Source organism: Filobasidium floriforme (genome assembly GCF_021052385.1).
Source record: "Filobasidium floriforme strain CBS 6241 chromosome Unknown HD553scaffold_20, whole genome shotgun sequence".
Taxonomy (NCBI): domain Eukaryota; kingdom Fungi; phylum Basidiomycota; class Tremellomycetes; order Filobasidiales; family Filobasidiaceae; genus Filobasidium; species Filobasidium floriforme.
In genome coordinates, this window is record NW_025763641.1 from 439,807 (window position 1) to 466,626 (window position 26,820).

Below are 26,820 nucleotides of genomic sequence, written 5' to 3' on the forward strand. Positions count from 1 at the left end.
TAGTACCTAGAAACCAATGGAGGTCTTACCTTCGCTGGAGAGTGAGGAGATCAGATGGCGCTTCAGCCCAGCCCTACATGCTCGCGCTCAGAAACTCTTGTATTTGCATTCCTTAAGATACAGTAGCTGTTCCTACTTTCGTCATCGCACCTGGCTTATTCCCATTCTCCGGCTCGCATCAGCCCTGCAAATACCCCTCTTCTCCTCATCAACTCGTCCCAGGTCCCTTGCTCGGCGATCCTGCCGCTGTCCAGACACAAGATCCTATCACATCGTCTCATCACGTCTGCCTTGTGCGTGACGAACACGGTCGTCTTGCCCTCCTTGACCTTCATGATCGTATCCAAAACCGCCCGCTGATTCTCCGGGTCCAGAGCCGAGGTGCATTCGTCCAAAATCAAGATATTGGATCGTCGGATCAGGGCTCGAGCGATCTGGAGTCTCTGTGCTTGACCGCCAGAGATGAGGGAAGCGTTCTCGCCGAGGTTGGTCTCGTACCCTTGAGGGAGGGACATGATGAAATCGTGCACGTTGGCAGCTTTGGCAGCTCGATAGATTTCGTCTAGCGGGACAGCATGGGTACCGTAGGCAATGTTCTCCGCAACGGTCGCGTCGAATAGATTGGCTTGCTGGCTGACGACGGCGACATGGTCACGCAACCATCGAACGTCGGCTTGACCCAATTCAAACCGATCCAGCCGGATCGAGCCTCGGTCGGGCTCGTATAGTCGTTGTAACAGAGCCGCGATGGTAGACTTTCCACTTCCTGAAGCGCCGACAATAGCTACGCAGTCGCCTTGTGAGAGCTCGAAGTTCACGCCCGTCAGGATCGGGACATCCGGTCGTGTAGGGTAGGCGAAATCGACATCCTCAAACTTGACATGTCCAGTGATGGGGAACCTGAGATCTCCCTTTTCCTCGACTGTATCAGTCGTCAGCTGGCGTAGTCGATCAAAGTCTGCAGTGGCCATCTTGGTTTTGGCGATCTCGGGGACTGCAGAGTTGTGATTATCAGCCTCAGCGTTAGCTTACAGACTCACTTGATCACTCACTGAAATCCATAAATTGAGAAGCAAAGGTCACGCTGAAGAGAACCAACGAGTAGACCTGCATCATGGTCGAGAAATCATAGTAACCCTTGACGATGAAGATGGCCGAGACGTAAATCAACAGGGCTGTGTGGGATTCTCGAGCTCAGCTTCGGTCTGTCAATGAACGTTCTAACACTGATGACTCACCTTGAACGAAATAAGGCAATGCCGCTCCAGTGCCGGTCCCGATCCCGGTTCCCCAGGCTGCTACGTTACCAGATCTGAGCGTGGTGGACAGGTCGTCCGTAAATCGCGTGTGGAATGTATTACCCAGAGCCATAGCGCGAATGGCTCGGATATTAGCGACGCTCTTCATCGTCGACAAGCCTTGGTTAGCCTTGTTGACTCATTCTTTATACATATAGATGCAAACTCACCTCGTAGAAAGTCCTCGACACCTGTTCACGAGAAAACTTGTTCTTGGCTTCGAGCAATCCGATGATTCTCGATTGCAAGATAGCGATAAGGGCGAAGATTGGCGCCACTGCCAGTCCAACCATGGTCAACTTCCATCCCGTTGCCATAGCCCACGCGATACCGGCTACGATCATGACGACAACCATGGTCGAGTGCCCGATGATTGTGGAAACCATCGGCTTCATGTCCTCGGCATCCTTGACGAGCGTATGGACCAGTCGGCTTGAGCCATTCTCGCGTCGGTCAAACCAAGGTTGAGGTTGAACGATGACGAGTCCAAACGCCTTTGCTCGAAGCATCTTGATCCAATCTCCAGCCATCTTCTCGAGGAAAAAGAATTGAGCGCCAAGGGCGAAAGCGTCCCCGACCGTGATGCCGAGGATACGGACAGACAAGTACGTAATATACGCCTTGTTGTCTCCACCTGCACTGACAGCTGCCATCAAGAGTGCAATCTCCTTGGACCACAGAGGGGTTATGATACCATGACCAATGGCTCCGGCCAGACCGACAACTCCCAACCACTTGTTTGGAACGTTGGGCAAATGCGTACGAAGCAAATGCCAGATAGACGGCGGCGCGGTCGAAGGCTGAACAAATTCCGCCTCTCCTGCTGACAACTCCTTTCCGTCTGCGTCGACCTTGATCTGAAGCTGTGACACAGCGTCATCGTCTTCGTCCCATCGTCGCCTATCGAATGACAAGGGCGATGCCGTGGAGGGGGATAACTTGCCGGCCGACTTTTCCAGCATCGTCACGAATCCGGTATCGCCCTCGATATCGGACCGCAGTGAATGGTTCCGCGCCATACTCGAAGCGGGCCGAGCTAGATGAAGCGGGCTCGGAGCTTGAAGCCGGTCCGGCATGTTGACCATGCTGTGTCGGTGGCTCAAACGGTTGCCGGGAGCTAGCAGCATTGACATCCGCTTGGTGTTCCTGTCGCCTGGAGCCAAGCCAGTCGTGCCGTGGTAATCCGAGAGGATCTCAAGGTACGTCGAGTATGCGTTGCTCTTGATGGCGCTCTGACGGGAAGTCGCCCGGAAGCTCTGACGAGAGATAGGTCGCATACTCAGATATCCCGGTCGGATCTTGAGATCGTCCTCGAGCATGATCTCAAGATCGTCCGCCGTCTCCCATGGATCCCGATCGGTTGAGGGGAATGGCACTTGAGCCTGTATGGTAGCCATGATGCCGAATTCGCTGTTCTCCTTCATGATGAGGTCTGATCGAAAGCCTTGTTCCACCACGCGGCCGTCCTTCATCAGGTATAAAAAGTCCTCATTTTGTATTTGGGACAGGTCGTGTGTAATGACGATGGTCGTCCTGTTCTTTCGCCATCTCTTGATCGCCTCGAATACGAGAATCCTCGATGCCGCGTCTAGCGCCGAAGTGGCCTCGTCTACAATGGCATGACTTGTCAGCCTGAGTAACATCGCTCAAACGAGTCGAACTCGTGCTCACCTAAAACTAACACAGTCGGATCTCTCAGCCGCGCTCGAGCTATCGCCAAACGTTGCTTCTGTCCTCCGCTGAGACTAGCTCCTCTTGCCCCAAGCTTGGTTTCGTAGCCCTGAGGAAGTCCGTTGATGAAATCGTGCATCATGGCCATCTTGCAAGCTTCGATGACCTGGTCTCGAGTCGCATCTGCTGGTTTGCGTTTGGGCAATCCAGCTAGACCCATTGCGACATTGTCGTGCACGCTCATGTCGAAGAGGATACAACCCTGTTGTACTGCAGCGACGTGTTCCTGAGTAAAGCCAAGGTCCAGGTATTGGATGTCCTGGTCATCCAACGTGACCTCGCCGTGGTCTGCAGGATAAAGGCGTAGCATCAATTGAGCGACCGTTGATTTCCCTGATCCAGATCCTCCCACAATGAACGTCGTCTCGCCAGCCGGCAAGAACAGCGAGACGTTATCCAGCGCTAACGTATCCGGTCGAGATGGGTAGGCGAAAGTCACGCCCTGAAGATTAAACTCGCCCTTGGCGTTGTTCGGCTTGATTTGGCGCAAAGCAAGCGAAGCCGTCTTGTTGACTCTCGGCTTCGATCGCATCCAAGGTTTCGATCGAAACGTGGGCGATGTGGGCGAGACGGTGTTGTTGGTTAAAGTCGCTTCGGAAACCGCCGAACTGGGTCGGACTCTGCCTTTAACGGTAGTAGGCGCTTGCATTAGAGCAACTAATCCGGCCATACTCTCCTTGCCATGGGTGATCTGGACGAGCCGCGGGACGAATTGCTGCAAGCTCGCGCTTCCCAGCAAACAAGCCCAGAAGACGGTCATCACCGTGGCCGGCGAGACCTCGTCAGCTCGTACGAGACCAGCTCCGTACCAGAAGCCAGCGATAAACATGGCCATGAGGACAAAGTTTCCGAATGCGGCCGATATTGACCAGACGACGGCCTGGCGGACAAAGTTGGACCTGGCCTTTTCGACGCCGTGTTCGAATTTATCGACCTCGATCTGTTGCGCGTTGAAAGCCTTGACGGTAGGCATGGCGCTGGTGGTACGTTCGACATTGGTGGACGCCTCGGCAAGAGCTCTTCGCTCGGCAGCGAACATCGGGTTGACGAAAATCTGGGTGATGATTTGACAGATGACCAGCAGTGGAATGGCCGAAGTGGTCACCAAGGTCAAACGCCAGGACTTGATGAGCGCCATAACGAAACAGGCCAAAAAAGTGGAAATGTCCTGGATCGATTGACCCATGTTCATGCCACAAGCTAAACGGACGTCGTCGGTTTCCCTGGTTAAGTTCGAGCACATGTAGTCAGCCATTATGCGCCAGCAGTAGGTGACTAGCTGAGAACTCACCTGGTAAACTTGCTCATCAGCCCTCCCGCTCCGACATTCTCTTCGGCGTCCTCTCCCGGTCCAGCTTCCTTTTTGTCGGCAAACTCTTCGACCTTTAATCCCATCCCCAAGTCGAACCATTCCATCCCCCTACGCATGACGCTATCAAACACCGCGGACCTCAACCGATGGGCAATGAGTTCCCCAACCCGGACCCAAAGACCGATCATGATACAGTTGACGACCCATCCGGCCGCACCGACGAGCGTGAGGATCAAGCAGCTATGCGAGATGCTGGCCATCAGGTTGGCCCTATCTTCCGAGGTGGATTGACGGTAGTCGAGAGGAAAGTAGGAAAAGGCTCCAAAGGCATCTCCGACGAGGATGGTCATGTACATCGGGACGATGGCGGCTGCTCCGGCGAGAATAATAGCGGGAACGACCCGGAAGAGGATATCTTGTGTCGTACAGTTGTGAAAGAGGAGCTTGATCGTCCCTTTCGGCGGGGTGTATTTGGGGGTTTCATCCCCATTCCCAGAGTCACTGGGTCCCGCCTGTGCCGATTCCATCCCGTCAGATTCCTTTGGACTGAACGGGTTTGGTCCTTCAGTTGCCCACTGACTCTTCCGGTTTCCAGCGGTGGTCGTTGGGTACCAGTCCTTCTTGCCTACAAACAAGGCTTGCGAGTTGTGGAACGGGCTCTCTTCCAACGTCTTGCCAGAGTCCGGTAGAGCATGCGCAGGAGGCGTCGCTGGTCCGACTTCGTTCAGCTCGACGTCTTCCTCTTGTACTGGATCCTCAAATTTCCGTACTAGTTCTTGTTTGAAAGCACGCGAGACGATTGCGTCTGACGGGGTCGGAGAGCTGAGGACAGTCGAATCGTATCGTCTATGTAGGTCGGACGGGGTCGAAGGGGTATAAGGAGAGTGTACCTGAAGCAAAGGTGTTCGATTTCTAGGTGTCGCTGGGGTCGAAGGGGGTGGTGTCGTGGTGATGAGGGGTATACCGTGTTGGTGAGCCCTGAGTACGGGAATATAGTCGACATACTGATCCATCCCCTCAGCTCCCACTCCATCGATGCGATCGATATTATTGTGTTCCATCACTTCGGTGGGGGTGGATGACGGAGAAGCGAGTCCGAATCGTTCGATGTAGAAGTTGACTCAACCAATCTACCCTTCCTTTGAGTTTGTTCTTCTTTGATCGCTGATGAACCGAAAGGTCGACGCTTATATCGACTCGATCTCCATCGATAGAACTCGTCCAACGTTCCCTCGTATAGGTGTCCATGACGATGCGATCTCAACGTAGTATGGCCGCCGGGATTATGGGTCATGTTCATGCAGTCTTCCTGGTGGGAGCTCATGGAGAGCTCGACATGAACACTTTTTCTTCTTGTTCTCACTCCCTCGTCGTCGTTTTCGTTTGACCTCTTTGTTCTCCCAACTCGGGACGGGCATCGCCGAACAAAAGAAGAACAGAACGCGCGCGACCGCGAGACGTCCAAGGTCAAGGCGTCTGTGGAAGTCGTTTCGATGGTGAACGACAACGTTGTGCTGGAGGCCCGAAGCAAGGTTGACAAGCCAAGTCGTATTTCGATATATATGCAGACGCAAGGTCTCATAGGATTATCGACTAGGCCTCCAAATCCGGAAGCAGGGAAGAAGCCGTCAAGGGTTTGCCTGAGGCAGAGAAAGTTTGAGCCGGCCTCGCTGACCCAGGTCAGACTTTGCAACAACCGTGGTATCAACCAGCGAAGCTGAAGAAAGTATAGTGCCCGACCAGAGATTCAGGTCCGAGGATTGGTAGAGCGTCTGGAAAGGGAATAGGGGGCAGAGACTCACATGATCCAAGTACTCCCCACCGATTCACAATGTGTCATCATATTAAGCCGCTGTTAAAGCCCATCGCTCGTGAAAACATCGCTCGATCGCTCGTGCAACGCGCAAGGAGTCTTCTGCGTCTGCTACCGTTTTGCCGGTCTAAGGGCAAAACCATAGAGAACGGAGGAACCGATCGTACTCGCAGAAGGGTTGACGTAACATATGCGAGACACCTGGACCGCGGAGATCGCCAATAAATCGATTCGCGGCCCGTGGTCCCCTAGGATATCGAAGCGCAGAATGATCGCATTAGACCGACAGCGTGCAGGATGATGATATTCGAAACCAACGTCGCGGAGCCGCAGCCAGAACGCCAAGCTCTTGCACCTGATACACGTTCCCATACCGCCGTCGAAGGATGATTACGGCTGAGCCTCGAGATGCGTTGAAGCACTCGAAACGATCAGTCACGACCGGGCGGCAAGTAATGAGGGGCGTCGATGGCACGAGCGCCAAGAAGGCGTTTCAGGACAGGTCGGGACGACCAGGGGGGCTCAGGGGCAAGTGAAACTAGACGAGGAACGCGGTTCCGTGAAAGGAGTGAGCAAGAAGCACAGGACCCAGAGCACAGAAAGGAGGGGAACACCTTCGGAAGGGACTAAATTATCACCCCGCACGCACCGCATGCCCGACCTCTCGGCTGTGTGTTGCGCGAGGGCGAATCCTTCCGCGCTCTGATGGCACGTGGCCTATGCCCGAAGTTACTTTCGCCCGTTGGGCTGAAAGTATATAACATCCAGGTCAAAACAACTCCCCCTTGGGTCTTTACGACGTGAGGACGGGTGTCGACATCATCGTCACAAGTCCGCTGCATATACCAACCGCTCGTCAGGATGCTCAACATCTTTCAAAGAAACCCCGTGGAGCTGTGCTCCGTCCTACTCCTACTCGCCGGACTCGGTCAGGCTAGTCCTGTGGACCTCGAGGTGTGCTCGTCCTTCGTCATTCCGCTTCAAGATCGCATGATTGATCTAAGCGCTCCTACCATATCATAGTCGCGACAAATCAAGCCCTCTTCTGGCAAGAGGAATCTCACACTGTCTGACACGATCATCTACGATCTCGACAACCCGAAGATCTCCTACCCTACCGTGACTTCGAACCATCAGATCAGTGTGACCTCGAGCATCTACATCGTCGATGGAGATAATACTTCTAACAAGACCATGTGAGTCCTTCGGAGAGTGTATCGTATGGATCACTTGTGGAATTGACAATGAATCGACCTTGTTCTACAAGTGCGGAATACAAAGGTATATCACACACCTTTACAAACATGATTGACAAGCGCGTAGGCTGACCGAGTAGACGTTGCCATCATCTAGCTGCCGGCAAGACCGTCATGTGTTACTTCTCGGCCGGATCCTTTGAGCCTTTCCGGTAAGTCTATCGACCAGCCGATTTGCAAGTGTATTGGCATCCCTTTCTCACGATGTCTTCCCTATACCATGTGTCACTAACAGTGACGATGCCGCCCTGTTCAAGTCGGACTGTTTCTGCGGCAAAGGATCCACCTACAACGCCAAGACCGAGAAATGTTCGTCCAACAAGAACAAGATGGATGGATGGGACGAGTACTGGTTGGACCTCCGTACTCCCGCTTGTCTGACCAACATCAAGGCGATCCAGGAGGCGAGGATGAGAAAGTTCCAGCAGAAGGGTTGTGATGGGGTCGATCCGGACAACGTTGACAGTGTGGGTAGTAGCGAGACTTGCTAGGCTCTCGTATCAAGGGACCAGAGAAGCTGATGATTCGGCGCCGCGGTATTATACAGTACATCAACAGCCAGAAGTACGGCACGACCAAGGCGAACCAAGCGGCTTACCTTACGTGAGCGGATAATGCTAGTCTCTCCGTCGAGTTGCTGTCTTTAACTTCATATCCCTACTTGCAGCTGGCTGTCTCAGACCGCTCGGGGTCTAGGTCTCTATATCGATTTGAAGAATTCGGGAGACATCTTGGAGGATTACCCTCAGATCGTCGAGATGTTCGACTTCAGCGTCATCGAGTCTTGCGTGAGTACCCATGATATCAAACTCCGCAGCGTAAGAACAGCACTGAAACCTTCTCGTCCGGTGGATAGTACGTTTGGGAGGAGTGCGACGTCTACAAGCCCTTCCTGGACGCCAAGAAACCCCAGATCCGGGTTGAATATGGGTCGGACTTTTCGAGTTGCAACGGTCTGGATCTTTCTCCCGGCGTCTCTTTCGCCCAGTATGACCAGGATTCGTTGGACACCAAGACCATCAACCTAGCTTGCTCTGGCGGTGCACCCAAGTAAAGATTGCTCGTCAATCGCTAGCGAATGCTCAGATTCTAGGAGATCAGCAGCCCCGGTGGCTCTGACTGCCCCTCACCATTTAGTATATTCAAAGAGGCGCATGATACGATTGAACAAACTTTAGCGGCCACAAGATTGCGATGAAGCTCGGTTCGTTCAGGATTGCTGCTGATTCCTGACCTCGCGACCCATGAGGCTCCCTCTCATTCCCAGGTTGACCTTTTTGAAGTCCATCATGCTAGAACGACCGCTCTCTGGAGCTTTCTCCTGCCACTCTCTCACTCTCGCGTGCCTTGCCGACTCGCAGTAGCCCTGAGTTTCCATGATCCATGTAGACAATTCTTGTACTCGTAGCTTGTGGCTTGTTTACAAAGTGGTCCCGACGCCGGTGATGACGAAAACGCATCGGGGATGGGGGACAGTGAGTGTGACGTAAGAGGGCGCTAAGGCTGTCTCTGTCTCTCTCGATCCCGATGGTGGGCGCGATGAGCGATTCCAGTTCGAAGGAAGCGAGCGAGCGAGGGGGAGTGGGAAGGGGGGAAGTTCTCGATGGTAACGACGATATAGTAGCAAAAGGCTCGACCCTCCCAGTGAATCTCCCTTTGACATCGATCAAAGCTCCATACTACATCGACATTTCGCAAGTAGCACCTGCCCAGCCCTCTCACAGATCCTCTTTTACCCGCCTCACCAAATTCTCCCGTGCATCCTTGCACTTTACGTCCATCATTTCGCTGCACCTCGTCAGATCGTGCACACGACGACCCGTGTTGCACCTCTTCAACCGATCAAGCCAGCTCTTCTCTTCTCCTCGCACATACCACTCTTCTTCCTCAACGATGACGGCCGCACCGACCTCGTTCACCTCCGGGTCGACCCCCTTCCTATCCGGGTCGCCTTACACCCCGGAACCAGGAACCTCGGATCAAAAGCAGTTCAGACCTGAACCTACCGAGGCCGACCTCGAACAGATGGCCAAGAAGCTGGGGATGCCCTTGGAAGACGATCTCAAACACATCTACATGAACGCCATCAAGGGGATCCATCAGGCCGCCGAGTTTACGCTCAGTCAACCGGATTATATCCCTCATACCCATCTTCCGACTTATCCGAGGACGAACATCCACTTTCCCGCCACGCAGGAAGAGCTCGAATTGGGTTGGGCGTACAAGGCGACGGTGAGGAAGGAGCCTCCTGTCGAATGGGTCGACGAGGATGATGTGGATAGCCACGAAGAAAAGGCCATCTTGAACATGACGCATACTCCCGGGGACGCCTTTTCCAAGCAAGACAAGCAGACCGCCGGCGAACAAGCCAAGGAAGGTGGAGTCAATCGGGACCCTGCCGACCAGCCCGACGTCCAGGGAAATGCTAAACCTCTTCACAACGGCGGCTCGAAACCCTCCAAGAAGACCACTCGAAGAGCCCCCTTGATCAAGGACAAGAGGGTCACCATCAAGGATATGGTCATGCTCAAAGACGTGCCCTGCTTGTTCGGAGCCGAGGTACAGGACGAAGGAGAGTTTGTAAGCGACATGGACGCTACGTGTGTGACGAGGATCTTGGATGAAGGTGGGGTCATTCTGGGAAAGGCGAATTGCGAGATGAGTCTTCAGGCGTTTATGCAGCTCTAATGAGGATGTTTCGGCGCTGACATCATCATCTCTTCGCATCGCTTTCTCGTTTGTTCCTTCCCATGCTGTGTCTTCAACCAACTGCCTATATCGATACGAACCCCTTGATTCAAGCCCACACGCCTGGTCCCGACATTGGATCTCTTGCTCGGCTCCCCGATCCATCATACAGAATCCTCATGCGAAAGGATTCTCGGCTGGAGGATCTTCTTCCGGTTGCGCGGCTTTGGTATGCAGTGACCAGGTCGACTTGGCCATCGGCGGGGATCAGAGCGGAAGTATCAGGATCGTAAGTCGTGACGTACTGGGGTAGCGTTTGAGAAACGGTAACTGATAAAACCTTTGCGACGCATTACGCAGCCGGCTAGTGCTTGTGGAATTGTAGGACTGAGGCCGACTTTCGGGTTGGTACCGTCGACCGGTGTGATCAGTCATGAAGCCGAAAAGGAGGTCATCGGTCAGTTACCATCTCGCCGGCTTCATGCATTCTATCTAAATGCGACATGCTAAAAGTCATTCCGCTTGGTCAAAACAGGTCCTATGACACGCACTGTGGAGGACTGCGCCGTTCTGCTAGAAACTATCGCCGGACCCGACTGGATCGACCTTCGTACATCCGATCGACCGATGCCGAACCCGTTGCCCAGGTACACGAAACTGCTTAAAGAAGCTCGCGAAAAGGCTCAGCGAGAGCATCCGGATCAGCCTCTCAAGGGCGTCAAGATAGGGATGTTGAAGGAAGGATTCACCGTTCCCAAGGGTGACGAGCGGGTATACGAGGTTGCCAAGGATGCGATTGAGGGGTTCAGGAAACTCGGTGCCGAAGTGAAGGAAATCAGCTGTCCTAGTCACGTTCAGCTTTCCGGGCCGAACAGCGTGGCGACGTTGTTGAGCGGGACGGCGCCGTTCGTCGGAAGAAGCGTGGGGAGCAAGCACCTCAGGTTGGGATCTTTCTGGAGCAAGATCTTGCCCTGGACGCCGGAAAAGTGGGAAAAGGTCAGCAGCCTGTCTTTTCACTACAAACGAGTTGCCGGGTTGTTGCTAATGATCGATTTCGGAACCTTACAGCTCGAACCGATGCTCAAGCTCGAGATCATCTCGGCCGAATACGTCGCGCACAACTTCCCGACGGCGTTTGACATTGCTTCCAACTTGGTACGTGTTGCACCTTTCCCGCTCATAGTTCACGTTCCGGCTAACCTTGTTGATATCTGTTAGATCCGGAAATTGAGCGCCGATGTCGATGCCATGTTCGAAGAGGTCGACTTGGTCGTCATGCCTACCTGCGTCAAACCACCTCCTCGCCACGTCCCTAAAGACAAGGGTATCGAAGGGATCATGGATGCCGGTAGTACGTTTTCGCGACTAGTCGACTATCGCGCTACCAGAATCTGACCCGTCTTCATTTGCATGCGACTTTTAGGTGCCATGTCGGCCAACACGAACCCGTATTCGGCTTCGGGACACCCTGCCTTGTCCCTCCCGGTCGGATTCAGCCCCCCCAGCGACGGTGACGTCTGGACCGAGGAAGACCGTCATATCCGTCTTCCCGTCGGACTGCAGCTCGTCGCCGCCAAGTACAACGAGATGGAGATCTTTATCGCGGGTGACGCCTGGGAGCGAGCGTACGGCAAGGGTAACAAGGACAAGTTCGGTTTGGATCGTGTCGGCAAGCCTCAGGGAGAAAAGGAGAAGCATGACGAGGACAAGTGAGAATGAAAACATCAAGTTCCGGCCAAGAAGCCAAATGTCATTGAGAAAAAATGTATCCACGTATTCAGGCTCTTTTGGGCGTCGATCAAAACCACATCATCATGTCGTAATGCGGCTCATAGTGTTGCTACAGAATATGGCAGTTGCTTTGACTATAGAGTAACTGCTTGCTCATAGATGACACGAACGAGGTGAGCTCCCAAAGTAGATGACTCCGCGGTAGGGTCCACGCCAGCGGGCAAGTCCTTGAAGAACGGTTCGAGTTCCGACGCGCTCGCCTTCACGTCGCTGCCGAACTATGATTCGTACGGTAGTTGTCAGTCGAGATGCTCTTATAACGAGTGCAAGATTCTGTTCACTCACACTTCGCATAAACTCTCGATAGAAACCCAATCGTGCGACGGTGTCCCATACCAGAGGGTCGTTGTAATCGCCATCAATGACCTTGTCGAGTTGTGAAGGCACAGCCACACCGCTACTTCGTCCCGGTACCAGGCTGTTGACGAAGCTCGATACCACTTTCGAAATGAGTTTTGTTTGATCGCTTTCTAGCTCGGATTTCCGGCGCAACAGCTCTTGAACCTCTCGCGAGACCTGTTCCGGTTTGCTGTCGGCTGAAAAGGGCATTTTCTGGACTTAGCTAAGAACCCCTCGGAACTCTGACCCGCTGGGCTCGCTTACTCGATTCCTTGATATCGACATCCCCATCTTCCCCAATATTCATCGGCGTGGCATTGTCTACCATTGCATTCCTCTTGGCACGAATTGTCTCGTCCTCTCGTTCCGTCTCCGTGATCCTCTTGCTAATCGCTACCAAGCGACCCTTACTCTTGATCAAGGCGTTGTTTAGCAGCTCCCACGCGTGGTAGTCGGTCCAGACAGTCGGCCAATCTGGTCGGACCCCTTCAGGCCGGGCGGAAAAGGCTCCGAATGTGGCTTCCACAACGTCTTCGTAATCGACCAGGTTGTACTGCAGGTACTTGTCGATGACCATGACCCGCATCTGACTCGAGTTTTGCCAAAAGTCCCGGACGAATACCAGCAATTCGCGTCGACCCTTTTGCGTATGAGCCAATTCTTGAATGAGCCGGAGGTATCGTTCGGTAGCATTCAAGAAATGCGAAAACGACCGCGAACCGATGTGAAGCACGGCGTGTACTGCAATGCGACGATACTCCTGAGGGATGACATCGGTCGAACCGGTGCAACCGGAGACTTCTCGCAGTCGAGTCAGAACGTCCTCCCATGAGGCTTTGGCATTGAGCATGCTCAAGATCTCTGTAGCGTTCTCGTGTTCAGGATGGTCTATCAGAAGAATGGTCCGCATCAGTGTCTGTATGTATTGCAGCCTCAACGTAAACGGTCACTTACTGGGATCTTCGTAGACAAAGACTGGGTCGGGCATCTGCAGAGCGGGTGCGTCCCGCTCGTCTTGCATCTCCTCGGGTAATGTTTCCAATACTCGTTCCTGGTAAGCCAGACGAATCTCCAGCTCCACCAGACGGTGCATGAAGGCCCGTTTGGGGTGGGTCATTGGGAGTTGAAGATCCGGAATCCTGCATATTCGCAAGCTCATCAGTACCACTAGCCCCCTAAACCTGGCCAGAGACTGCTTACCAGGCCTTCCACATCCACTGATATGCAAAGTTACTGAGATGCACCGAGAACCATTCTGCAGTACGCCTGGCGATTTCAATATCGAGCCCGTTGCCCAAGTCGGAGAAGATGTTCCGCATAGCGAGACCGACCGGGGGTGCCATCATAGCACCGTTTGCGAGACACAGCTCTCGAATAACCGAAGTCAAGTAGATGACATGATGCGGCGATTTTGGCAGCTTGAACATGGCCGAGAGGATGATCGAGATCAGGGTAGAGGCGAGGATCCATTCGCCAGGTACGGCGATATCACTCGCTTCTTCCTCGCCAGGAGCGGGCTTGCCCCTGAAGACATCTAGCAGGCAGAAGTCCGTCAGCTTGAGCAAGAGCTCTGCACATTTGACCCTGTTGACTTCGTAGATGGAGAGGATGTCCAGGATCATCGATTGCATCATCCATCCGTCTGGCGTCGAAGGGTTGGGGACTCGTCCGTCTGTCAACCCGATCTTGCCTCCAAGGGTGAAAGTGCCGATCAGTCCTTCTCCTTCGAGCGCACGGGACAAACTCGGTCCACCCTCTGCTTCGGGCGGCACGGAAATCTCGGGAAGATTGTAAAGATCCATGACCCCCGTGTCCTCCGGATCCCGCATAAATCTTCGAGCGGGCTCTGGCATCCAGGTGACCTTCATGAACCCAGCGTCCTGAGCCATCCTGAGGGTCGAGAGGATGTTGTCGAGCTGATCGGCTTCCGGAGTGATGTCCCCACGTGCAACCTCGGCAGGAAGGAAAAACGTATTGTGCAAAGCCCTAGATTGCTCTCTCGAGGTCACGCTACTCGAGATGATCGAGATGATCTCGTCCACGGCTTGTTTATTTGATTCGTAGAATCGAGGCCCAGCCTGCCATGAGTGCAGATAGCTCAGTTCTGCTCAGGATGTGCTGAGAGCAAAGTCTCGAGAATGTGACTGACCCTCAATAACCCCTCCGTCACTACCCTGATGACTTTTTCTGCTCGCTTCCCACCACCTCCCAACTCTTCGAGCACCGAAATGAACGATCGCAAGGTGGCAAGGTAGCTTTCTTCCGAAACCAAACCGATGGGTACCAGATGACCGAAGAATGAGACCTGGAAGATCATAAAGGACCAAGACTCAGCCCAGTATCAAGGTCGTAATCCGGGTTGCGTTTTGAGACTTACGGCCAACCGGACTTTGAGCCAGCTGCGCTGATCCACCCATTCCCTGAATCTGATCCCAAGATCCCGTAGGATCAACCACGACAAGCACCTCTCTTTCCTCCTCCTCTCCTGTTCCCGCTCGACATCTACCCCATTCGAACCTTCTCCAGCTCCACCCTCGGCGGTACCATCAACAACCATCTTGTCCGCCCCACCATCCCCGCCCAAAGCAGCTTCGACTTCGGCCTCCGCTTCCCCACCCGGAGGTCCTGAAGTGAATGGATCATCGTTGGATGCCAAGGCGCTCGCTTGAGCCCTGACCCGGTCGGTGATAGGGTCCTGTGGTCGGCGTTCGGGAGCGATGTCCAGGTGGAATTCTTCTTTCGAGAGGACGAGCAGGAGGGCAGCGTAGTAAGGGAGTTTGTGAGCCTGTTCGTTGATACTACATGGCACCAGATAATGTGAGTCAGCGAGGGTTCAGACCTGCGGAATGGAAACAGAGGCATGGCACCTACCTCCAAGCGAACCCATCTAGAATACCGGGCGCGGCACCCACGGGCCATTTATCCCGTAAGTATCGAGCGAGCATGGGTACATCAGTCGACACATTAAAGTCCTGTCGACAGATCAAGCAGCGGAAATAAGGTGAGCAAGATAGATAAGGCGGAAGGAGCATACAGAAAGCACTCGCACCTCTTGGTCGGCCAAGAATATGATGTTTTCTCTAGCTTGAATGGCTGGGTCTCGAGCTCGAGGAGGGGTAGGTGGAAAGTCTGATCACCGAACATATCATACTTCAAATATCAGCCTCCTTCGATCGAACGCTTAACAGGCCCTTGACAGATGGTACGGACCTCTACGGAAACCACCACGACCACCTCGAGGAGCACCTCGACCTCGTCCTCCACCTCGCCAGCCGCTCATCGTTTCGTATATGCGAGTCCGGGATGGGTTTCGTCCGCGCTTTTTTGCGTTGAAAGAATCGCTAGTACGAGACGATTAACTGATGGTCGTGCCTTGCGGTGTAGTGGACGTACAAGATGTTGTGGATGTCTCAAGAATATACTAAACAATCACACTTTCGTCATGCATGCGGTACTTGTGTATCGCAATGACCCCTCTTGGGCCAAGAAATTAAAAGCGCGTCGCGCTTGAACCTTAGAGAGGGAGAGAGGGAGGGGGAGTGAACAGGGTACAAGGACATTACAACTTTGGTTCATCGAGATCGAACAGATAACGCACAGATCATTACAGCTCCAGCGTCGTGATAGGTAAAACACCTAGCCTCTCTTGTCCAGTCTCGGATAATGTCCAGTGGAGCTGTGCAAATCGGGATCAGACCGTTCTCGCGATACATCTTCATCGGCGCCAGGGCTCGAACGAGAAGTTGCGCACCATGCTGCCCAGCGACCAAAGGTCTGGGAAGGCCTATACAGCAGGAGTCTATACGTTGGAGCTCTGTAAAGGTAGCCAGGATCGAGGAGGACGAAGAGGATGCGGAATTCGATCTGCAAGTTGACGATCGAAGATGGGTTCCCGAAGCCATGTTAGCGGGTAAGTCCACCCTATTTGATTTTTCGGCCTGAGGTTTCGCTGACCAACTTCTTTAATCGAGGCAGAGGCGAATCAGCCTTCAAGCTCGCAAGTAGCTCGAGATAAGTTTAGTGAAATTGAAGACATCTTCGAGAGCATTGCTGCAAGCTCTCTAACGCACGGAGAGCTGGCGGGTCCGCCCACCACAGCGCAGTATTACTCGGTCGATGGCGTATCCATCGAGGATCTCAAAGCAGTTAGTACAACATGACATCGTCGGCTCATCAGTCTTGTATGCTGAATATATGCAATTTGTCACCTTTGCAGGACACCCCTGCACGCAAGACGGCGCTTCTCGCCATGCAAGCGCTCCGAGCCGACTCCCCTCTAGCCGATCGTCTTGAGACGAAACACCTCGAAATCATCTTCAGCCAGCTCTACGGAGAAGACGTCTTCACTGAACTCCGACAAGTCGATCAGAATGCCTCGTCAACAGGAATGCAACGGAGCCGCAAACAACGTCAGAGAGCACTTCGATATTCGCTGGCTCTGCTGTCACAACTACAGACGATGAGACGACCTAGGACCCAAGAGATGTATAGGACCATCTTGAGGCATTGTGTGCATGTCGGGAAACCAGATATGGCTGCGGCAGTTCTTGCTGGGTTGGTCGAGGAGTGGATCCTCGAAGGAAGGGTGGCCGAGGTTGGGGTGGATACGACGTTGTTCGGAGAAGGAGGGGTACCCGCGGTCCCTCAACAATCCGCCGGAACAGGAGGCTCAGAGACGGATGCGACTGCAGCCGATCTTCAGGTCGCAGCTGTGGAACAGGCGGCTCGGACTAGGCGCATGAAGCAGATCATCGATGGGTGGTTTGAGGGCGTACGGACCTGGAGATTGCCAGGAGAAGGGATGGCCCCATTGGACAAGCTCAAGCTATGGCATCCCAAGACATTGAAGTTGCAAGAAAAGATGAAGAATTTCCCGTTCCCCTCACCGACATCGCCTCCTTCGCTTGTACCGCCACCGAACGCCGAGATGCTGGATATCATCATCTCTTCGTTGACGTACCATCCGGCCGTTTCATGGGGAAGTGCAAGAGGGGGAAGGTCGCAAGATCCCGTCTTGGCGTCCCAGAACCGACCATATCGTCGATCAGCCCGAGCGCTAGCCATTCTGGGAAACACGATCCTTTCCCGCACGCTACCTGTTACGGCGCTCAAATCGCTCTTTCAAGCTATGCGGAAAATGTCGATCGAGGTTCCCGTCTACCCGACCACAATAAAATGGCAAAGGATTCCGATCGCTAATCGATCCGAGTTCAGCGCGGGAACACATATTCACGCCGCGTTGATGTCGCTGCTGTGGTCGCCTCCTTCGCTCAACTTTCCGCATGGACGATGGGCGTCTTACCGGCTACCGCCTTTGACATTGACTTCCACTCGAGTCTTGCTGCACTATGCAGTCAAGGCCTTACCGAGCGGAGCGACGATTGTCAACTTTTTTCGGCATATCAAGTCGGCATTTGGGATCGGGATGCTGAGCAAGGAAAAGCTCGGTCCGCCAGTTGACGAGCAAGCGGGACATTGGAAAGGATTCTTTCGGGTCAACAAGATCGACGAACAGTTGCAGGTCATGGAGCGGAACGCCGGATCGGTGGAGATCCCCGAGCCTCCGCTCAAGGATGAGGACGTCATTTTCAAGCTGCGGCTTATTCAGGATGGAAACAAGGCCGAGATCGAATCGATCGTCTACAAGGCCTTCCCTTTCCTGGACGTGCATAATTATCGAACTTTACCGAAAGATGCGGATTATGCCATTCTGCATCGGGAACAGCACCGGCGGACGAGATTGGCCGGAATGGCGAAACGCCGGTCGCCCTGGATCTTCGTTGCCTGCCTAAATGCTCTGCAACGAACCAGAAGCACGCCACTCGCCGAGCGACTATATCTCTTGGCTTTGCGAGCTGAACAGGATTCGGCGCGGCCATCCGGAGGCGTCCGAAAGGAATCGAGTGATCCGGACACCTGGTTCCTGCCAATCGAGGGGCATACAGCCATGTTGCAACTCTATTCACAAGAGCAGCGAGACGGGCTGTCAAGCAATTCGGCGAAACAGTCCAGCAGCCCGTTCCGAGGGCTAGACTATAACAAAGCTGTCGGGATGACTTCCACCAAGAGTCTTATCACCCCTCAGCTCGCGGCGTGGCAGTCTGCTGGGTCAATCGTTCGATACGTACTAGACGCTGCAGCACAACTGAAGCTCGATCAGGCTGAAATTCAAACGATGAAACAGAAGTCGTCCGATTTCGAGTGGAGCATTCGGTCACCACCTCTTCCTGATAGCGAGCTCTTGTCGTTGGCAATACGGATGAGTGCGAATCAGTTGACGGCCTGGTCTCAAGGCAAGACTTCCCCGGAGGAGATCAACCGGATCGGCAGGATGATCACCAGGATTTACAATGCTAGTAACGATTACCAGGTCAAATTGCCCAGATCGACCTGGAACGATCTAACGAATATACGACGTGAAGCAAGGCAGGCTTCTAACTCCCTCAGTCCTTCGTAACATGTGACGTGTCCTTGTAAAGACGTATGCGATTCACGATGTTTAGGGATTAATCCGTCCATCCGTCGAGATCCATGACACGTCAGATTGGATTTCGTGAGAACGTGTTTATTTTGATTACGAACCCCTCCGAAGTCGGTTTCTAGTGATCAGCACTGGGTTACATTTCCCACTTGCGAGCCGATCACTCGCAATCATACTGCATCTACCCGAGTTTGACTTCGCATAGACTATCAATATGGCTGCCCGTACCATTCGAGCATCTTTGGCTGCTTCCCGCACCATCATCGCCGCTGCCCGGCCTGCGATTCGCCCCGTTGTGGCACGAGCCGCCTGGGTTCAACCCATCTCCAGGACTTTTACGGCCAGCTCGGCAAGGCTCGGCGGAGGCGAGAGTGAGTATTATACCGGCCGCTCGTCATTCATGATACTCAGACTTTCTTTGCGACGCATGCTCAGCCGATGCCGCTCTTTCGGCCAAGCTCCAAGAGGAGCTCAATTTCGAGAAGGACTCGCAAGCGGCGATGGCCGGTCAAGAGCCCGAGTGGCTAGAGGAGTTCAACCAGAATGGCGTTTGGGCTGTCAACGACAGGGTTGGAAACGGCGAGGTTGTGCTTACCCGAAGCTTTGGCAACGAAAAGTATGTCTTGTCGAGGAAAGCAGGATGTAAATCTCGCTGAACGCATCCCCGCGCTTCGGTTGCAGGCTCAAGCTCACCTTTTCGATCGAAGACCTCGACAACCCTCCTGACACCTCTGACTTGACTCCTTCTGAGGGCGAAGGAGAAGAGGCCGAGAACACTTTCCCCATTCGATGTTCCTTGTCGATCACCAAGCCTTCCGGCGGATCACTAGTCATGGATCTCTTGGTCGAGAACGAGGCGTTCGTCATCGACAGCGCTCAATTCTACTCGGACGCAAAGCTGGCAGAGGATATGACCGCTGAGGGTGACTGGAAGCGTAGGGCGACTTATGTCGGACCTCGTGAGTGCTCTCTGTCTGGTGACCACCTACAAGCACGACAGTCATTAACCTAGTTCCGCTCTGTCCACCAGGATTTGACCACCTGGACAGCACCGTTCAGACCGAGTTCGAGAACTACTTGGACGAGCGAGCAATCAACCAAAACTTGGGTTAGTGTAGCTTTGGCCATCGATCGGACCCGCTTGCTGAATCCATGACACTTTGTCATCACGATCAGCCTTGTTCATCCCCTTGTACTGCGAATACAAGGAGCAGAAGGTAAGTCAAGAGCTCCCCGTCGTCCGTTTGAGTTCGCTGCAATTCTGACGACTTGCGGCTCTTTCAGGAATACATGACCTGGCTCGAAAAGGTCAAGCGATTCATCGATCAGTAGAAAAGTCGAGCCGAGCTGCTTTGTAACGTATTGACGATTGGACCAACAACGACAGATCATATATAGATATAACATGAGACAACGTAGCTCCAGAACATGTACAGAAGAATGCGGTATCGTGACGGGTCATAAGATGTGGAGTCGCAGAAATGATCTAGCAAGAGGTTATGGAGCATGCTAACAATCAGCCTTTGACCGGGTTGAAAGTCATGATCTCGTTGTAGCTGCAACGATGGAATCCAGATGAGCTTTATACTTTCGAGCCAACGGGACTGTTACCGACTTACAGCAACTTCTTAAGCTCTTCCTTGGTGACTTGATCCTTCATGAGATCAAAATCGAAAAAGTCCTGGGGCAGAGGAGCCGCGTCTGGCTCATCGTCCGGGTCGTGATAAGCCTCGAGGTACGGGTGCGAGAGGCACTGCTCCACGGTCATTCGGTTCTTGGGTCCGACTGTAAAGATGATCGTCGGGCGATCAGCTTTGGATATGATGCTAGTAGGCGAAAGCAAGATAACTTACAGGTCAAAGTCTTCTTGAGGAAGTCAATGGCGGCAGGACTGGCCATGGGGTACAAGCTCTCGAAAGACTTCTTGGCGCGGAAAGGCAGCGCGCGGATGTACTCTCTCGAACGCCTCGAGGTGATGTCGTAGTACTCTTCCATAGAGGGTGTTCCGAGCACATCGAGAATCAGACTGAGCTGGTGGTGACTGGTAAGACAAGTTTGCGGTTCAGCTGGAGATGTGTTACTCTCATCTAGCAAGCGAAACTCACTAGTCTTTTCCAGGGAAGAGAGGCTTTCCGTTTAACATCTCCGCCAAGATACATCCGATACTCCAGACGTCGATCGACTGCACCACGCCCGCTAGCCATCAGCATCCTACACCCCTTGTCTATTGACGGGCTGATTCTCACCTTGGTGTACTGCTTGAAGCTCAACATGACCTCGGGCGCTCGGTACCATCGAGTGGCCACGTATTCCGTCATGTACCCGTTGCCACTGCTGCCGCTGGGAAGGGCGGTCTGGGTAGACCTGGCGAGACCGAAATCGCAGACCTGTCAAGGCGATAGAATGTAGTAACAGATGTAATCGACAGTTTGAGGGCTCGGAGAGCGGATTTATCGAGCTGACCTTTAGATCACAGTTGGCGTTCAACAACAAGTTGGAAGGTTTGAGATCCCGGTGGACGACTATTCGCAATGATCGATGTCAGCCTTTCTGTTGACATCTCAAGCATGATATAAGAGCCGGGACTGACTCTCAGCAGAGTGCAAGGCTTTGAGAGCTCGACAAGTCTATGCAAACCGATGAGCCCGATTTGTATCAGCCTGACGATCTCCTCTATCGCTTTCATCCTCTCTATCCCGCTTTACCTGGTAGACAAAATATTGACAATGATCGTCACTCAGATCTTGAGTCCTGATGACCCTGTGCAAGTCGGTCTCCAGTAGTTCCTGGACGACGTAGACTTCCTTGAATTCGTCGAACGATTTCGGTTTACAGATGTCAAGGATCGTGATCAACTGTGAGCATGCGAGAGATAGTCTCGATATCAGCGAAAAGTTCCGGCCGATGATGTATCAGTGATGTGTTACTGACGTTTTCGCTGACTTGTTGCTCGGAAAAGTACTTCAGAAGCTTCAGCTCTCTCAGGGTCCGAAGGGCGAAGAGGACGTGATCAAAGGGAGAGATCTGATTCGAGCCGTAATACCATTAACTGATCAGTAAAGCTATTCCGCTACACGAGTTCATTACCACAAGTTCACCTTTTTGATCGCGACCTCTCTCCCGCTAGCTCGATGAACGGCTCGAACGACGACCCCATAAGCTCCCTCGCCGATGACAGTCATCACCTGATAGTCCCTGCCGACGCTGAACTTGACCTTTCTCGGCTCATTGGCGGGGGGAGCGTTTCTGTTGTTCTGAGCAGGCTTCTGAACGGCAGCGGGTTGTTGCTGAACCGGCATCTGAGCGGCGTTCATTCCGGGTTGTCCTTGGAGAGGAGCTTGGTACACAGCGGGTTTAACGTCCATGTTGATACGTGGTGAGGTGAAGAAAAGGGAGTGCTGAAGGGTATTCCAAGGGTTCGTGAAAGAGAGGTAGGCAATGATGATCGACCGCCTTGAATGGTGGACGACTAGACTTTCGGTGCGGTGATTGTCGTCGACAAGAAGATGGAATGCCAAAGTTCGAGCTATAAGACAGAACCAGGCAACGAGCGCAAAAGGACAAAGGTCAGCCTAGTACGCATCACTCGAACACGATCAAAGGGGACCCGTTGAAAGGGGCGGGACGGATCATAGCAGGAGCTTACGATGGGGAGAAGTCCCTTTCACCGATTCGATTGACGGGCCGGAGAGACGATGTGAGCCGAGGAGAGTATCAAGTGGATTGATGGTCTACCTTTGAGACCTGCGATTCGTTGTTCACGGCTAAGACAGATGCTGTGTGCGCTGTGTATGTGGTAGGTTGTAGAACAAAGTCGTAGTTTTGTCGTAAAGGATGTCGTTTAGTCCAAAAGTTCGTTCGTTATGTCAAGTCGCAGCAAGTCGTGCGTGGTGCGTGATGTCGATAGTCTGTGGACCTTGTGGATCTGACCGCTTCGGTGAAGGTTGCGGGTGTCGGTGTTGATCCGGATTGATCGAGTCGGGTCGTTGTCGTCGTTGATCGTCGAGGAAATGCGCTGGGGAAAGGATGGATGGCTGGATGGATTGGGGAAACGAGGACGCGGGTTGCAAGGGAGATCCGATTGATCGCGCTAAGAGATGTCCGAGGGGGAGGAGGGAAGGACAGAAATGCTAAACGAGTGTAGTTGTGTAGTGTCAGAAAGACTGATCGAGCCAGATGTGTCGCAGCTCTCCTGCTGTAGAATGATTGAATAGGATGAACTGAATCAGCAGTCGATCACGGGGTACAACCTGTTCTTCGCCCTGCCTCGCCGCCTTATATCGCACAAACTCGAGAGCAACCTCAACATGCAGAGAACAAAAGCCAAAACGCGGGATCTGAGCGCGGGTAACGCAGCGACGCCCTGACTCCCTCTCGACCGCACAAATCCTGAGAGCAAAGATCAAACGCACACTTAATCACACTGAAAGCCCCCTGTCATATCTCATAGCCCGCACCAGCGATTTGCCGAGTGCCTGCGTTCTTGTTCGGCGAGGGTTAGCGATCGAGGACAAAAGACGGTGCGGGTAGTACGCGCGGTGATGAAACAAGGAGGCGGGATCCGGGATCCCTCCCGCTCCCTCCCGTGGCAAGTCCTCTACGCGCGCGTCGCCCGGAGCGATATCGTGATTTCTCCTTTTGTTCTCGATCGAGGATTACAGGGCAAGGTCTTCGCAGCGCAGTACCTCTTCACCCCAGCCCACGTAGATGACACAACACTCGTGGCTTTGCTTGAGTTCCTACCAGAACCACAGACCAAGAGTGGTCAGCACCGAGCTTGCCACTCGAAGCCCATAGAGGGCCCGGTGCGTTCAGTCCCAATTAAAGAGAACTCGATCCAGCTGAGAGATCATGAGGGACTAGCCATGTTGCATTTATATCGATGGCACATGCAATCAATTTATTTCGGGCATTACGGCTTGTCAGGCTTCCACGTATCCCAATCACACGATGTCCCCCTCAGCCCGACTAAATCCTCGGGTCGGGCCGCGGCGTGGCTTCACGAAGACGAGGTACAACGACTTGTGGTGGTGAATAGGATGGAGCAGGTGAATTGATATTGATAAGACGTCAAATCTATACAAAGGTGCAAGTCGGCCTAAAGCTATGGAGCCAGTCGTAACAAGTAGATCCGGCGCGATCTGACCCGCAGATTACCCCTGAAACGGTCTGACGATCAGAGGCATATTGGACCCCTCCGGAAATCGTTTGTCCCAGGCATAAGGTCGGTTGGTGAACCTGAAGAACAGATCGTCGTCAGTCGCTGTAATATCGGACCTGCGACTGAGCTGCGGCACTGATCTGCGACACCCACATGTTCCACTTGTACATCCTGATACCTTCGGGTTGCCTGAATTCGAACTGTTGAACCAAACTGAACAGCGTCGACTTGACCCTGCAGTTACACGTTTAGCATATTCCTGTAAAATCGTTCCGGGTACCAAGTTAACTCACTCGATAGAGCCCATCCGATATCCTAGACACTTTCGCGGACCGTCGATGAAAGTGAGAACGTTTTGATCTATGCCCAGCCCGGTAGATGCGAGAACCTTCGAATCTGCCCACCGGTCGGGCCTGATAGACGACGGTAGGAATCAGCTGTCTGCTCATATGACAATCGAAACTGCATCACTCACTTGAACTCAAGGGCATCATCACCCCAGAACAGGTGCGACCAGTTCAATCCCTCAATAGGTATATAGGCCTGTAGAACGGCATCCGACTTCAGTCCAGGCCCCACGATCTCCACGATCCCGGATCCACGGCTTACATATTGACCCTTGCGGATCTTGACTTCAGAAACAGTCTTGCCGTTCTTCAAAACGATAGGTTCCTCGAGCGGGATGATGTCGTCCTTCTTAGCCTCCCGAATCTGAGCATATCGCAAGCATGCGGCAAAGCGTGAGCTTTCGGTAGAGCGATCTATTCCTCGTACCAACTGCTCACCGTCGTCGGGATGCTTGGATTCAACCGATAAACCTCCTTGACGACCATGTCTAGCAGAGGCAGCGTGTCCAGATCCTCGAGCGAGATGTTCTCCCCGTACGCAGAGCATTCTTCCCGGAGACGATTCTGCACAGAAGGAGATCCCGCAAGATGGTACAGGCACCATGCCATCACGATCCTGTTGATGCAGCAAACACGATCTCAGTAAGAATCCCGTCAGGTTCCGACTGGAAGAGGTAGACTCACGATCCCGTATCGGTACCCGCAAACTAAAAACACGCAAACACAGTCAGCTTGAGGACGCTCAGGAAAGTCTCGACCGACAGATTCTCACCATGAACGTAGCGAGTGCTCCAGAAATCTCGAGATCGGTCATTCTTTCGCTCGGCTTCATAGCCATATCCGCTTTGACTGTCAAAGGACGACGTTCAGAACCAGCCATTATACTTAGGGATGGCACGCTATCTCCATCAGAGCTTCAAGCTAGACTTACCGATCAGCGTAAGCAAATCCCTGCCTTTCTTGCCATCCAGATCCTGCAGACCCTGTTTCTCGGCTTCCACCAATTCCAGCTTCTTAGCCTTGACTAGTCGTTCCGTGAGGTTGTCGATGTATCCCATCCCTTCTACGACCCGTCGAGAGTTTTCGGTTGGCTAGTGGACATGATTGATTCGTAAGCGGTCGTTTCGATATCGCAGCGACATTTCCGACTTACCCAAATTTTATCTAGTCCTGGGATCATGACGCTCAACATCCCCCTCAGGCCCGTCCTCCCTACGCAGACGTCGAACATCCGATCATATGCTTCGTAGATCCTGGAACCTTCTCCGTGGCCCTTCTGGACGGCATGCGTGACTTGGGTCTGTCGGTGATGTGCGGCTGCTCGAGCTTTAGCGGATTGAAGGTCAAAGTCGATGTGGGCTATCCGGAAAATACCAAAATGAGCTTACGACACGTTTCGCTTCAAGACCCGTTCTTCGAGAAGTACGAACCTCGTTGACCGGGTTCTTCACTTCCGTTCTCGACCTGTTGTTCGCCGGGCCAAGACGTGGGATGCATCTTGCCCTCGATCCCATGTAAAGCATCAAAGGCATGATCGAAAGCGGTCAAGCCGATGATATCAAAGCTCAACCTGTTCAAGCCGTCCAAGACGTCCATCAAGACCGCCGTCTTCGGCGCCTTCGCCTCATCCTGTTGAGCGATAGCTTGGTTCATCCTCTCGAACCAGATCCCTCGTAGTTCGGAACACTTGAATTTGAACGTCGGCATCATCCCCCTGATATTGCTCTGGCTAAACAGAGGGTTGACGATCCGGCGAACGAGACGGTGTCGGGGCCCTTCGGCGTTGATCAGCCCGGAACGAAGGTACCTTCCGAGGGTCTTTCTGAGCATGATGGGCTTTTCCCAAGTGTTCGTGTTCTTGAGAATGTGGTGCAGTGCACGTCGATCGGTCGTCCACAGCCTATCCCATAGCTGCGACCTTGCTTGTGTCAGGTTGCGGGTGTAGCGTAAGGAAGATTAGGACGACTTACCCCGAACGGACCCTTCGTATTGAACGTCTGACCATATGCGTCTGTCCACTTTCTGAAGTATCCTGGAGCTTGCTCGGGACTGTTCATAGCGTTTCGCTAGTCAGTCTTTGGGGCATGAATCGATTGTCTTGGCCCAATGGAAACCCACTCGAGTAACTCCAGATAATGACCCGCAGGTCCGGTTCCTCCATCGGGTCCTCGAAGTGTACGTAGTGGACTAGTCCAAGGTCTCCAGTAGACTAATCGTACCACGAGAGCGATTCCTATAGCGAGCAGCCATGTTGCTACTCCGAGCGCGGTCGTTGGTAGGAGCGGGTTCTTGGTAATAAAGTCGGTGAGTAGCGACATGTTTGCGAGTGCAGCGCGAGGCTGTAGTGATCGATCTCCCGACAGCAATCTATCTCGATGTTAATCTCGGAAAACATCTTCGGTATGAATATGAAGGTGTAAGGAGGCTAGTCTGCTTGAAAGAGTTGCCCTTCCCACCGAACAAAAGAATCGTTTCGAGACAAAAGAGACAAAGTTCTCTCAGCCTCTCCGGTGCAATTGCAGGGGGTCAATGCGAGGGGCACGGGGTCTCCACATCACGCGGACATCACCTTGTTCTCGCTTCCCGTCGGAGATATCCGTCTA

At 53.3% G+C, this 26,820-nt stretch overlaps 8 protein-coding genes across 8 annotated transcripts; 4 read left to right on the top strand and 4 right to left on the bottom strand.

Annotated features, from left to right (window-relative positions):
- Positions 1–155: 155 nt before the first annotated feature.
- On the bottom strand, positions 156–4,868 carry HD553DRAFT_275901 (P-loop containing nucleoside triphosphate hydrolase protein; the record flags this gene model as incomplete). The annotated part of the gene is made up of 6 exons (XM_046177930.1): positions 156–994; positions 1,053–1,175; positions 1,239–1,401; positions 1,469–2,907; positions 2,970–4,252; positions 4,321–4,868. 6 exons carry the CDS (start codon positions 4,866–4,868, stop codon positions 156–158), a joined length of 4,395 nt encoding a protein of 1,464 aa, XP_046034338.1.
- A 1,995-nt stretch (positions 4,869–6,863) lies between these two features.
- HD553DRAFT_316555 (glycoside hydrolase superfamily) lies at positions 6,864–8,903 on the top strand. Its single transcript, XM_046180637.1, has 9 exons — positions 6,864–7,108; positions 7,178–7,350; positions 7,422–7,435; positions 7,508–7,562; positions 7,646–7,877; positions 7,958–8,013; positions 8,078–8,198; positions 8,267–8,614; positions 8,707–8,903. The coding sequence occupies exons 1-8, from the start codon at positions 7,016–7,018 to the stop codon at positions 8,462–8,464; spliced, it is 942 nt and encodes a 313-aa protein (XP_046034339.1). The 5' UTR covers positions 6,864–7,015; the 3' UTR covers positions 8,465–8,614; positions 8,707–8,903.
- Positions 8,904–9,303: 400 nt separating this feature from the next.
- On the top strand, positions 9,304–11,811 carry HD553DRAFT_275744 (amidase signature domain-containing protein; the record flags this gene model as incomplete). The annotated part of the gene is made up of 8 exons (XM_046177921.1): positions 9,304–9,660; positions 9,877–10,082; positions 10,213–10,387; positions 10,459–10,555; positions 10,634–11,094; positions 11,167–11,253; positions 11,317–11,449; positions 11,522–11,811. The coding sequence occupies 8 exons, from the start codon at positions 9,304–9,306 to the stop codon at positions 11,809–11,811; spliced, it is 1,806 nt and encodes a 601-aa protein (XP_046034340.1).
- Positions 11,812–11,911: 100 nt separating this feature from the next.
- Positions 11,912–15,635, bottom strand: HD553DRAFT_316565 (MIF4G like-domain-containing protein). Its single transcript, XM_046180638.1, has 10 exons — positions 15,439–15,635; positions 15,278–15,357; positions 15,100–15,200; positions 14,606–15,026; positions 14,378–14,533; positions 13,429–14,306; positions 13,183–13,367; positions 12,493–13,116; positions 12,175–12,425; positions 11,912–12,107 (listed from the first exon to the last, which is right to left on the bottom strand). The coding sequence occupies exons 1-10, from the start codon at positions 15,506–15,508 to the stop codon at positions 11,964–11,966; spliced, it is 2,910 nt and encodes a 969-aa protein (XP_046034341.1). The 5' UTR covers positions 15,509–15,635; the 3' UTR covers positions 11,912–11,963.
- Positions 15,636–15,891: 256 nt separating this feature from the next.
- HD553DRAFT_344654 (uncharacterized protein) lies at positions 15,892–18,685 on the top strand (the record flags this gene model as incomplete). Its single annotated transcript, XM_046183010.1, has 3 exons — positions 15,892–16,138; positions 16,204–16,373; positions 16,445–18,685. The coding sequence occupies 3 exons, from the start codon at positions 15,892–15,894 to the stop codon at positions 18,683–18,685; spliced, it is 2,658 nt and encodes an 885-aa protein (XP_046034342.1).
- Positions 18,686–18,923: 238 nt separating this feature from the next.
- On the top strand, positions 18,924–20,041 carry HD553DRAFT_344655 (mitochondrial glycoprotein; the record flags this gene model as incomplete). The annotated part of the gene is made up of 6 exons (XM_046183011.1): positions 18,924–19,080; positions 19,145–19,325; positions 19,391–19,668; positions 19,740–19,817; positions 19,886–19,926; positions 19,994–20,041. The coding sequence occupies 6 exons, from the start codon at positions 18,924–18,926 to the stop codon at positions 20,039–20,041; spliced, it is 783 nt and encodes a 260-aa protein (XP_046034343.1).
- On the bottom strand, positions 19,735–22,074 carry HD553DRAFT_361194 (putative mitogen-activated protein kinase CPK1; the record flags this gene model as incomplete). The annotated part of the gene is made up of 11 exons (XM_046183972.1): positions 19,735–20,265; positions 20,329–20,494; positions 20,563–20,750; positions 20,815–20,891; positions 20,956–21,096; positions 21,173–21,231; positions 21,300–21,336; positions 21,415–21,564; positions 21,641–21,733; positions 21,808–21,933; positions 22,003–22,074. 11 exons carry the CDS (start codon positions 22,072–22,074, stop codon positions 20,226–20,228), a joined length of 1,149 nt encoding a protein of 382 aa, XP_046034344.1. The 3' UTR covers positions 19,735–20,225.
- Positions 22,075–23,751: 1,677 nt separating this feature from the next.
- HD553DRAFT_316593 (cytochrome P450) lies at positions 23,752–26,652 on the bottom strand. The gene is made up of 13 exons (XM_046180640.1): positions 26,336–26,652; positions 26,188–26,266; positions 25,648–26,128; positions 25,371–25,576; positions 25,149–25,308; positions 24,990–25,066; positions 24,902–24,924; positions 24,656–24,833; positions 24,480–24,581; positions 24,346–24,413; positions 24,164–24,283; positions 24,024–24,104; positions 23,752–23,947 (listed from the first exon to the last, which is right to left on the bottom strand). Exons 1-13 carry the CDS (start codon positions 26,533–26,535, stop codon positions 23,863–23,865), a joined length of 1,860 nt encoding a protein of 619 aa, XP_046034345.1. The 5' UTR covers positions 26,536–26,652; the 3' UTR covers positions 23,752–23,862.
- Positions 26,653–26,820: the final 168 nt, after the last annotated feature.